General features: G+C 40.8%; 1 protein-coding gene across 1 annotated transcript; it reads right to left on the bottom strand.

Moving 5' to 3' along the window:
* Window positions 1–302: 302 nt before the first annotated feature.
* On the bottom strand, window positions 303–12,661 carry uqcrfs1 (ubiquinol-cytochrome c reductase, Rieske iron-sulfur polypeptide 1). The gene is made up of 2 exons (XM_080729286.1): window positions 12,411–12,661; window positions 303–1,910 (listed from the first exon to the last, which is right to left on the bottom strand). The coding sequence occupies exons 1-2, from the start codon at window positions 12,619–12,621 to the stop codon at window positions 1,300–1,302; spliced, it is 822 nt and encodes a 273-aa protein (XP_080585412.1). The 5' UTR covers window positions 12,622–12,661; the 3' UTR covers window positions 303–1,299.
* Between the last annotated feature and the right edge of the window lie 290 nt (window positions 12,662–12,951).

The following is a 12,951-nucleotide window of genomic DNA, read 5'->3' as shown; positions in this document are numbered from 1 at the left end:
TTTTACTTTTAAAGCCTTAGAATTGATCAATGTCATATTGATACAACAATTCTATTATATTTAAGACTACTCTGCTGTTAACAGAACAGGCAATTATACAATGGTTGCTGAACCAATGGAGACTTTACGGCAGTACTTCCTTAATATTGGTTCTGTTCTAGCTCGTACATCTAAGATTTCCCCATATGCCAGTGGGAAATCGATCATCAACTAGCTATGCAACTATGTATTACATAGCAGATAAATGTACTCTCGTCTCAACAGATCGACACAGGCCTGATGAATACATTTGTGAAGCCTTTATTTCTTAGATTACATTAGTTGCACTTTGCATGTGAATGGACAAAAGCTCAAAAGTAATAAGATCCACACTGGACTATTTTATTTGTTGTGTGCACATCCTGTGGCTGAAATTACACCACCTGACAGTCCCTACATACTCCCTCCCTTTTTCTTCTAAAAAAGCTTTTGCAGTGACCAGTGCAATGCATCCATCACCAGCAATCCCTCAATCACCAAGCAAGAAAAGCAATGCTCCAATCACGAAGGAAGAAAATCACAAATCAAGTCTTGGTTTACCTCTTCAATTCTCTGGGATCATCATTACGCCTGATTTATACTTGGTTGCGTGACAATGTCTCGCGCCAAAACAAGTACGAGATCACAATACACACACAGTGACATGTTGAGCTTGTAGATCACCTACTTTCGGTGTGTCACTCACCACCGTCCAACCAAGTATAAATATTCCATTACTTTGTCTTCAATTTATTCGATATATACAACTATGTATACAAACAGTACACTGTATGTATACCTGACCTGACTGAGTAGTACAATCTTGGCTTCGACTAGATCTGTCATCTCGGTATTTAATACCGTAACTGCCTCACCCAATATTTCGGTAGTAAATTCTATTGAGTTGTCAACAGAAAGTCTATAAACAAATAGGTAGGTGTTTTTTTTTTAGATTGTTTTTTTGGCAGCTGTGCAGACAACTCTAAGCATATGAAAGAATAAATAACACAAAATAGGAGCTGAAATTTTATACATTTTACATTTATTACAGTTAACTGACCACCCTTGAATGCACTGTTTTTTGTCTAATAAGCGAATGACAAACTGGTTATTTCTGTACATTGGAACTTTCTTGATTAAGATTTTCTCAAAAGCATCATTGCACTGATAATACCTTTATAATATACAAGACAACTTAAAAACTCCAGTGCCATGACGCTTGGAGAAAACCAAAACCGGCCATCTGAAACGAGAGCTCTCAGTTCAAGGTCGCTTGGTTGTTTATCCGACAATCACCGTGTCATCATCTTGGAACTCGTAGAAAGGCACTTCCAGGTTGAGAGGTGCAGGGCCCTTCCTGATCCTGCCTGATGCGTCGTAGTGGGAGCCGTGGCATGGGCAGTAGTAGCCTCCCCATTCACCAGCATTGGCGATGGGTACACAGCCCAGATGGGTGCAGACGCCGAGGACGATGACCCACCGAGGGTTTTTCACACGGTCTTTGTCGTGCTCTGGGTCACGTAGCTCGGCAAGGTTGACGGCCTGCTCTGTTTCAATCTCTTGATCCGTGCGGTGGCGGACGAACAGAGGTTTGCCCCTCCACTTGAAGGTCATGTTCTTGCCCTCGGGGATGTCGGACAGCTTGATTTCAATCTGGGACATCGCAAGGACGTCGGCCGAGGCATTCATGGACGTGAGGAACTGGGTGACTACTGTCTTGGCAGAGTACACACCTATCACGCTTGTGAATCCAGTAATAAAGTAGGAGAAGGCCTTTCTGCCATCACTGCTGTCTTGGGAGGACTTGTGTGGGTCCAGCACCTCAGGCCGTCTGTAGTCGGTGAAGTCTGGGATCTTGATGTCTGTGTGGGCGAAGCGGACTCCTGTGCGTCCTGTGGATATAAACAGACGAGTTATGAGAAAAACAATATGAGACTAAGCTTGTTTGGAGTCTTACATGGCCAAACAGCTGTTGCGAGATTAGAGTGTCAGTCACACAGTTGATCTCAATATGATATACTACGGTGGTCTCCAAACAAGTCCAGGTGTGCCTTGGGATTTTGTGACAATCACAAATGCAATCTTGAGCAAATTCTATTGCCTAACCCTCATCCTGGCAACTTGGCATCCCCATTTAGGACATACAATTATAAGCCATTTTCACTATTTTTGAAAGTTATTATAAGAATGATAAAACGTGTTATGAATATATTATGTTCCTTGGCTTGGACTGAAAACGACCACCGTAGAACTTAAATTCCCCCATTTTTTACTTATGTAAATCCTGTACAAATACAGCTCTTCTTGATCCTATCAGTTACAACGCCACAACTGAATAAGCCATATGGCCAATCTAAAGATGATCTCTTAGTTCAATTACATGCACCTGATATAGAGGGTATGCGCATGACATCAGAAAAGTCCTATCTGATTGCAACATGACTGGTGTCTGGGTCATTAATCGAAAATGGATCGCGATCTCAATTAAGACTCTTATACAATCTCATTTCTAATGAGATCGAGTTGGTGATTCTATGACGTGACGTCATGACAATGTGAAAGCGAAATAAAAACTTTTGGGCAACAGTCACTTCTCTCTCTCCCCTTCCCTCTCTATCACCACACACACACACACACACACACACACCCCGCACGCACGCAGTCAAAGCTCTTTTGCATCGCCGGCTCCCCTCTTTCTCTCCCTCTCTCTACCACACACACTGCACACACCGCACGCAATCAGACATCATTCAAGCGTTCTTTCCCAATACAGTATATCCTACTAGACATAATAGTCTAGTAGGAAAGGGGGGTCCACGCGCATGGGGTGGATTTTTTTTTTTATTTTTGCTGAATAGTTGCATATTAGTCTAGTAGGAAAGGGGGGGGGGGGGCACGCGCATAGGGTGGATTTTATTTTCGCCACCTGTTTTTTCTTAATCCTTAAAGGGTATATTTTAAGATTCTGCCAGGTGCTAAGCTGAAATATCATCCCAAGGGGTTCATTTTTAAAGATTTCTTGTACCTACCCATTCACTTACTATACAGGAAAAAAAATACCCCCCAAAAGAATCTTCTTTAAGTAGCATATGAGGGGTCAAACTAGGGTTTAATGATTCTGAATCCATTGCAAGCATTGGTTTTGGCACTAAAAACATTCCTTGGGCTAAAAATGGCCCATCACAGAGAGTCATCACTTTTCACAGTTTTAGGTCCATTTCTAATTGTCCAAGGAATGTTTTTTTTAATGGTTATTTGAAGAATTTATATAAAGAGTTGCCATTGCATTTTGCACTCAGTTGCACTGACTGCACTCTGTACAATTAATTGATGGCTTTAATTGAAAGGTGATGCTTTTTTTTGCTATGTAGCCTACTGTAAATATCGGGTATCGTATCGCTTATCGGGAAATAGCCAAATTAATATATCGGATTGGATCGAAATGCGTGAGCAGATAGACAGTAAAGAAAAGAGAAGAACGACGCCGGTCAGAGAGTGATCAAATGCGTGCATCGCTCAGTCAGTACACTCTGCACTGCAGAGTAGCGAGTGGGGAGAGGTGGAGAGAGGAGGAGAGAGAGAGGAGTGACAGAGGAACACAGGATAGCCTACTTTAACTTTAATACAAGGTGAAGTTGATTTGAGCAACACACCTCTGTTTGTGATCACACACACACACACACACATACTGTTAGGGCTGTCACGATTATGACATTTTACATGGCGATTCATTGTCACTCAAATAATTGCGATTAACAATTTAATTGTGTTTTTGTCATTGACAATTACATTTCTGTTTGGCTTTTAGGCTTTGAAGTTGCACATGGTAGATATGACACATAACCTCAACGTACAAAGAAATTACTGACATTTGACAACTTTATACTTAAAAAAAGAACATTGATAGTGGAAATAGGCGATCTACAAGCTCACAATCTACAATCTAGATCTCAGACGATCTACAAGCTACAAGCTCACACACACACACCACATTAATAATAACTATGTTCCCCCTTTGCCTCTAGCTCGATCTCCCTAATTTTATTGTATTCATTCATTCAAGTTCCTATAACCACTGATATGGATTTCATTTCATTTAATTGTATTTTATTATTATCAAAGCAGAACATAAAACAAATTTGGTTAGGTCTATACTTGCTAAGCACTGTCACTATTAAAAAAGTACAGTGTTTTACTGTTAGGAGGAGGCACTATGCATGCATATTTTTGTACGTGTCAATCTTAATGTGTTTCTTGTCAATCACATTTTCACTACATGCTTTTTAGTTTTGGATTGATTAGTTAGCCTACCCATTGTTGCGGATAGACAAATTGTGGGCAAGTTGCAAAGTTGAAGTCATTGTTCGTTTACTGTTTGAGGAGGCAAGATTCTTCTACTTATTAGCCAATTTATACAATAATCTTTCAAGATTATGGAATGAATGTACACTGCTCAAAAAAATAAAGGGAACGCATAATCATTGCAATGTAACTCCAAGTCAATCACACTTTTGGGATATCAACCTGGCCAGTTAGGAAGCAACACTGATTATGAATCAGTTTCATCTGCTGTTGGGCAAATGGAAAAGACAACAGGTGAAAATGAGGCAATTTGCAAGACAACCCCTAAAAAAGGAATGGTTTTGCAGGTGGTGGCCACAGACCATTTGCCTGTCCTCATCCTTTCTGGCAGATTTTTGGTTAGTTTTGGATTTTGCCAGTGCCCTGACCACTAGAGGTAGCATGAGGCGGTATCTGCAACCCACAGAAGTTGCTCAGGTAGTGCTGCTCATCTAGGATGGCACATCAATGCGCACTGTGGCAAGAAGGTTTGCTGTGTCTCCCAGCACAGTGTCCAGAGCATGGAGGCGATACCAGGAGACAGGTCAGTACACCAGGAGACGTGGAGGGGGCCGTAGGAGGACAACAACCCAGCCGCAGGACCGCTAGCTGGTCCTTTGTGCAAGGAGGAACAGGAGGAGCACTGCCAGAGCCCTACAAAACGACCTTCAGCAGGCCACTAATGTGAATGTTTCTGCTCAAACTGTGAGAAACAGACTCCATGATGGTGGTATGAGGGCCTGACGTCCACAAGTGGGGCCTGTGCTCACAGCCCAACACTGTGCAGCCGATTGACATTTGCCAGAGAACACATGGACTGGCAGGTCTATGTTGGGTTTTTTGGGTGTTCCCTTTATTTTTTTGAGCAGTGTATAATTCCAGATTTTTGCCTTTTATGTTTATTTGTTAATTTTCAGTTACAGATATCGTGATATATCGTTGATGACATGTCTTGCAATATATCGAATATCGCAATATATCGAATATCGTGATATAATTGTTATCGAGAGCCTAATGTCGCAATATATATCGTATCGTGAGATACCAATATCGTCACTCCCCTATAAGAGCGCATTTTCATGGTCTGCGGACATTTTTTCTTTTTTTTATAAAACCAAATGGACCCTTATTTGGTTTCATTTTATGCTCTCAAAAATCTAGATTCTTGAGGAGGAAAATGGAGATTCTCATCGCCCGGCACTACTGCTGTCTAAAGATGCTATGACAGGTGCCCAGGTGGACACCATCAATGCTAATCACCCTGTGAGGATGACACATCGCACCTGAATGGTGATTGCGCATCACTGATAGATGTGTAATAAGTTAACTCTGATTCTCATTAAATAAACAATAAAAGTACATGCATTTTTCTTTAACAAAAATACATATTCAAACATTCTCCTATTAAGCTAATATGTGGGTCGATATGGCAACAGATACAAAAATCTGCTTATCAACTGATACCAGAAAGCATTAATATATATATATATATATATATAGAAGTCCACCTAGCTGCTTGCTACAGAGAGAGAGAGAGAGAGAGAGAGAGAGAGAGAGAGAAAGAAAGACCAGCGCTGGTGTTTATTAGACAGATATCTTGTGTTGTTTATACAGCTAACTAAAGACTGTTGCATCCAGACTCCTCACACTAACTCTACAGGCACAAACGTTTTATTTACCTGCCACTGTCAACCCCTTACCCCTGTATTGGATCTGTGGATAGACTGGCGTACTCGCCGATTCTGATATCACCAGATAAGGCCAAATCGGGCACTTTCCCTATACCTGGTATCTTAGCATCCCTACAGCACACAGGGTCAAATAACACTCTAGAGCTACTGAACCCAATAGGGAAGGCATACAGTATGTTAAAACAGAAGTTTTGCTTCATTTTTAATCGTTTTCTAGTCATTACAGTATTTTACAGAAATTGTATTGATTCCTGCCAATTTTTTGGCAGCGCATTTTCATGGTCTGCGGACATTTTTTCTTTTTTTTTTTATAAAACCAAATGGACCCTTATTTGGTTTCATTTTATGCTCTCAAAAATCTAGATTCTTGAGGAGGAAAATCGAGATTCTCATCGCCCGGCACTACTGCCGTCTAAAGATGCTATGACAGGTGCTGCCCAGGTGGACACCATCAATGCTAATCACCCTGTGAGGATGACACATCGCACCTGAATGGTGATTGCGCATCACTGATAGATGTGTAATAAGTTAACTCTGATTCTCATTAAATAAACAATAAAAGTCCATGCATTTTTCTTTAACAAAAATTTCATATTCAAACATTCTCCTATTAAGCTAATATGTGGGTCGATATGGCATCCGATACAAAAATCTGCTTATCAACTGATACCAGAAAGCATTAATATATATATATATATATATAGAAGTCCACCTAGCTGCTTGCTACAGAGAGAGAGAGAGAGAGAGAGAGAGAGAGAGAAAGAAAGACCAGCGCTGGTGTTTATTAGACAGATATCTTGTGTTGTTTATACAGCTAACTAAAGACTGTTGCATCCAGACTCCTCACACTAAAGCCCTTTGCACACAGGACAGTTGCGTTTCTTCCGTTTGCTGTATGAATAAAACGCATTGGATTTGGTGTGCAATGCTGTGCGGAATCGGCGCTGCGGATCCCAAAAGGAGTCATAAAAGGAGTGATGAGTTTTTCACCGCATGCGATAAGACGCACGAATCGAACTGGTTTCGATCGAGAAAAAAACGCACGGCGGCAGCCACTCGTCGCACGGCTAATTCGGAGCCGGTGTGCACGAGGTCATAGAGAATCATTGTTTTCTTTTCAAAAAATTATATTGTCCGTTTTATCCGTGCGGTTAAACGCGCCTGTGTGCAAAGGGCTTAACTCTACAGGCCCAAACGTTTTATTTACCTGCCACTGTCAACCCCTTACCCCTGTATTGGATCTGTGGATAGACTGGCGTACTCGCCGATTCTGATATCACCAGATAAGGCCAAATCGGGCACTTTCCCTATACCTGGTATCTTAGCATCCCTACAGCACACAGGGTCAAATAACACTCTAGAGCTACTGAACCCAATAGGGAAGGCATACAGTATGTTAAAACAGAAGTTTTGCTTCGTTTTTAATCGTTTTCTAGTCATTACAGTATTTTACAGAAATTGTATTGATTCCTGCCAATTTAACTTTGTAAATAATTTGACAGTGATGTCTGATGTGAATGGGGAAGGAGTGGCTGGCTGACGGACCGTCCGTCTACCTTTCTATCATGCATTTGCATGATAAGAGTACAGTAGTGCTCCCTCTCTGCCCATACTGTACAGCGTATCTGTTGGTCTTTCTCTGAGCAGAGAGGTAAAATGCAGAGCAACAATGCATGTAGGATCTTTAGAAAAGGATGGGACGATACGCGATATTATCGTTTATCGTGATAAAAAACACTCAGGATAATCGTATCGTAGAGATTTAATTTATCGTGATATCATTCTCCGTCATGCACTGGAATTCAGGCTTTTGCAAATCCCGCCCCATTCTACCCTGTTACTATGGTGGGACATTAACCCTGGGCAGATTGTTTTTATAGTGGCAGTGAATGGGATTTTTTTTTTCATAGCCTCATTATTGCAATTTAAAGTACCAAAGGAAAAACATCTAGGACTAGGTGATATTAATAAAAAGTAAAGACAAAGGTACAGTAGTTACATTGCAAAACAGGGGGTTTCCCCGAAAATATATGTTTTAATTTGTTTAATCCCAGTGGGACAGAATCACTATTGCAGATTCTTTTATAGTGGAAGTGGATGGGATTTTTTTTTCCTTCATAGCCTCATTACAGCTATATAAAGTACCAAAAAAAACACATCTACGTGATATTAATAAAAAGGGAAGAAAAGGGTACAGTAATTACATAGCAAAACAGTAATTTTCCCCCGAAAATATATGTTTTAATTAGTTTAATCCTCTGGATCAGAGAGAGAATAGAAATAGAAGGAGAAAGCGCATTGCATCTTGGGTAGGAAGAGGAGAACTATAATCTGTTCTCCTCACATAATAGGCTGGCTTTTCGTAATTCTGCCCATTTAAAATATATGTACCCAATCGTAACAAGTTAGACCATTGATAAGGACAGGTCCATGTGAACTAGTCTGTTGAAGCTTATTCATTACAATGATCGCAAACGCTATGGTCGCGAGCGGCCTGGCCGTGCTCCGCAGTGCGGACAGCCGGTGAAAGACGGCTGCCACTTCTCCGACTGCAGAACTCCACCCCCGCTTGCAAAAAGTGAATGTATTTTTCTGGTTGGCCAGTCAGGGAGTCTCAGGGACCAATCAGAAGGCTGACAAACGGTGAATTAATTCACCTTTTATATGCCGAGCTTAACCACTTAAACCCTCTATAAGGTAAAAGGTACTTATAATATACATACTTGATACAATAGTTTTTTTTTTAACTCTCTATCAAATGTCTTTGCCAAAAAATTGCTGATTTACAAGCTCACAGCGCGTCGCGTTGCGACACATTGAGCTTGTAGATCGGCTATTTTTTGGCAAGTGTTCCACCTCAGGATAATGGATTTTGATTATCGTGATGATATTGTAAATCGCGATTTCTTCTGTCACAATAATCGTGATATGACATTTTCATATCGTCCCATCCCTACTTTAGAATCCTCCCTAGTGTATGACATACTTCCACAAATAAGCCATTCCTGGCATCCTGTCACTCATCCAAGGCCTTTCATAACATTTACAATCACTGCCCTCATTTATAATTATTTATCCAGCATGCTCAGAGAGCTACTATTTGTAAGGCCAATCATTAATAACACCTGAGCTATCTCTTATCTTGCTTATTAGCAATAAAGGTTTTGTTCTATTCAGAGTCAGACACATTCTAGACTAGTATTGTCAAGGGCTGTCTTGTAAAAATTGACTCATCGACGAGTCGTTCGAAGAACCCAGAATCGACGCCAATTGTTTGAGTTGAGCCGCCGTCGGTAGTAATTATTTTTATAGCACCAGTTACTATTGTGGTGTGGTAAAGAGCGCTGGGCTGGTATGTCATGTACTTCTAATTGAATCCATCTTACTTCTTACTACTGTACTTGTAATTAGACTTAAAAATAAACCAGTTGACGTGACTTATTAATTAAATAATATATTTTTTAAAGAGAAAACGATAAAAAAATTAAAATAACCGAATATTCGACTTCGGTGAACAACGTCGAATAGTGACTTTGATATTCGAATATTCGAATATTTGGTGAATGCCCTAGGAACAAGCTGACTCACTGGCAGAGTGGTCCGCTGTACTGGTCGGGACAGTGGCAGGTGTAGGTGTTGGCGCCGTCCTCGCATTATTATTGTTTGATGATATAGATCATATTACGGGAGGCTCTTATTTTGAAATGAACCGCTTTGAGAGGAAATACGTCAACTTGTTGTTATTAGACTTGTTGCAGCTAGCCAAGTAGCAGTGCCAGCCACTTACTTTCACACTGTCGCCAAGTTTGGTGGTGGTCTCATGCTGAGAAGTAGCAATGGGCTGCACCGCACACAATCTTATCATCATTAATGTCCACCGCTCCCATGTCTCATATGCACGGCAGTTCATGGATTTATTTAAATTAGAAAGGCTTAAAACAATGTTCATATTACTGATTCATTCTATTATGTTGACGTGGTTTAAAGCAACACTTTTTTATAATATATAAAATGATTCGTGGACGAGTCGCATTAACCCCCCCCGACTCGATAAATCCTGAGTCGAAGACAGCCCTAGTATTGTCTACCTCTCATCATTTTCAAGGAAAAATGTTTCCTTGTATAGCTGACTTAGACTCAAGGCAAAATAATGCACCTTATGTCACCATGCCTCCACTCATGCAGGGGAAAGGGCAGAGGTACTGTCGTCAAGAAAAACAACAGTTTTGTAACTTAACATTGCAAGCTCAGCACGGACGTGTTGTGAGCTTGTAGGTCTGCTATTTTCGACACGGGACCCACTGTACGGCAAAGCATAACTCAAGCTTATAGGACTCAAGCTTATAGGACTGGGGAGCTGCTCTCACATTATTGCTCTTCTAGGCGAATATATCGTCAATCTGTACATTTTGGGCCGACGGCCCATAGGAATATTTTGGTACATCGCCCAAGCTTACACAGAGATAACCCCCGTCTTTACCAACGATTGGGGGATTGAGTGTACTGGAGATAAATATTTTGTGACTACTTGAAAAGGTAGAAAAATAGAAAGTCGCCAGCAGTATAGGCTTTTAAAATGTAATTTCTCTGGCAGTAGATGAGAAAGGACAACAACTAACTTAGGCCAATCTAAATGCTCATTTATCAATCTTTAGTGTCGACGGCTGGAATGATATAAACATAGATGCAGATGCATCCAGAAAGTGTGGACAAAATATTATTGTTTGTATATCCTTTGACCAAATGTAACAATGTGTCAATTTAAGCCTCATTTGTTCCAATTAATGGTTACATCAAACTGCACTAGGGCTGAACAGTACTTGACTTCAGATATGCACATCTCTGTATATTATGTACTTATGCAAATCTGTGCATATTATGTACTTATGCAAATCTGTGCATATTATGTACTTATGTAGTAAACTGCAATATATCACAGATCAGTGACCAATGACCAAGAAATCATTCAATCTATTATGCATCAGATTAACTGTACTATTTAAGATTATTCATGAAATATGTGACCCTTCCAAGTTTCTTCTTTTCTTTTTTTTCATCAACAAGTAAAACTGTGTAATAGTACAATGTGACAGACTGGTCAAATTTGCTCTATCCTCGAACTATCCTTTACCATGACATTATTGCAAGTTTTCAACACAAGTCAGCCTAATTTGCACTAGCCTCTAACTATCCTTTGCCATGACATTTTTGCACGTTTACACTGCAAAGGCATTACCGAAATGATATAGTTCACACTGCACAAAGAATATTGTTCTTATTAATTTCCTTAAATTAATTATCTGCAGTTGACTCATCCTAACTATTATGAACACTAGGCAGTCACTGAGTAGCACCCAGAGATCAGCGCCAGGTCAAAGGGCAGTATAAAGTGCTTAATTTGTAAATGATTAGGTACCAGAGCTAATGAACCTGTCAGTCTTTTTAAACTTTTAAAATATTGACAAAACATTGCAAAAATAACCAATATACAAGCTCACACAACTCATCCCAAGAACACACTTTGACATTTAAAGTGTAAAACATAAATATCTTGAATCCCAGAAGATCTGGTCTCATATCACTAGCTCTACTAACATGTATGTATTCTGGCAGGGCTCCAGATAAGTCTGAAAATGAGTCACCTTGAGAAAACGTAGACCTTTTTCACTTACAAGTGGATGTATATATTTGAAACTTTGTGATATTGAAATACTACACACACACACACACACACACACACACACACACACACACACACACAGTTGTTATTGATTAAACAACCTAATTCTATGGAGGACCTCATGACTTAGTGCAATAATAGTGGTCTGGTTTTCTGAAAGTGTTTATTTGTATTAGAAGCATTGGGAGTACAACATAATTTAAGGCAATGTTAAAGAAAGGGCTTTGCATGACCTTACACGACACGTCAGTCAGTTAGCCAAAGTTGAACTAACTTGACACCAGCTGTCACCTCAAATGAACCCCGTCCTGTCAACTGGGAAGCTAAGCTAACCAGGAATTTTGCAGTTGGTTATGGTAGCAAAAAGCAGGGTCAGGAGTTACTTGTAACTGTACTCAAGTTGGTACAGTACTACCTACAACTTGTACAAGCGTACTGTCGATACTTATGAGTGTGGACCATAGGTGTGGACAGAGCAGAGGACACTTTTTTCTTTTTGGTCGAGCTAAGTATCGCTAACTTTAGCCTCGGCTCGAAGTAGCCTGAATGATACTTCGTCACACGTCGGCGTCGCGCCGCGAAAATAGCAGATCTACAAGCTCACGAAGCGTCGCGTCCGCCACGCTTCGTGAGCTTGTAGATCCGCTATTTCCTGTTCCAAGTCTTTAGCCGTGGCTTACCGTTGATGCTAACGGTGATAGCGGGCCCCGTCTTCGGGGCCTGGCCGTTCATTGACTCGCGGCACAGGAACGGCTTCTTCACGTCCACCGTGATCTTCTCCGACTTGACGACGACCCCCGGTATGAGGGCTTTGAGGGGCCCGGCGACCGCGAAGCTTGTCGCCTGCATGAAGGGGGAAAACGACCCCGACCGAGCCGCAAGAGACATCATGTTGGCGGTGCTGCTGTGGAGACGACCTTGTTGTGCTCTAGAAGTCTATGCTGAAGAGAACGTTAATACGTCATCATGCCGTGCGTCATTACGTGGGTACGTCACGTGCCATGCGGCTGTCGAATGAGCGCTCCGTTGATGGGCAATGCTGGTCAAGTCCATTTGATTTGTAAATAAAATCGACTTGACAGTGTTAAATTCAAGGTTATTCACAAAAAATAGAAATGAATAAGCAATTAATAAAAAAATAAAACACACACACACACACACACACACACACACACACACACACACACACATGAGGTCCAGAATTTTAAATGCTCATCTGCA

Source organism: Nannobrachium achirus (assembly GCF_963921795.1).
Source record: "Nannobrachium achirus genome assembly, chromosome: 7".
In the NCBI taxonomy this organism is placed as follows: domain Eukaryota; kingdom Metazoa; phylum Chordata; class Actinopteri; order Myctophiformes; family Myctophidae; genus Nannobrachium; species Nannobrachium achirus.
Note: the sequence above shows the minus strand (reverse complement) of the source record. Positions and strands in the feature narration are given on the sequence as shown.

Excerpts from the sequence above, each read along its gene's own strand:
- uqcrfs1 (XM_080729286.1), bottom strand. The coding sequence starts at position 12,621 with ATGATGTCTCTTGCGGCTCGGTCGGGGTCGTTTTCCCCCTTCATGCAG. Across the intron at positions 1,911-12,410 it reads TATCACCGTTAGCATCAACG|GACGCACAGGAGTCCGCTTC; the intron begins GTAAGCCACGGC and ends TTATATCCACAG.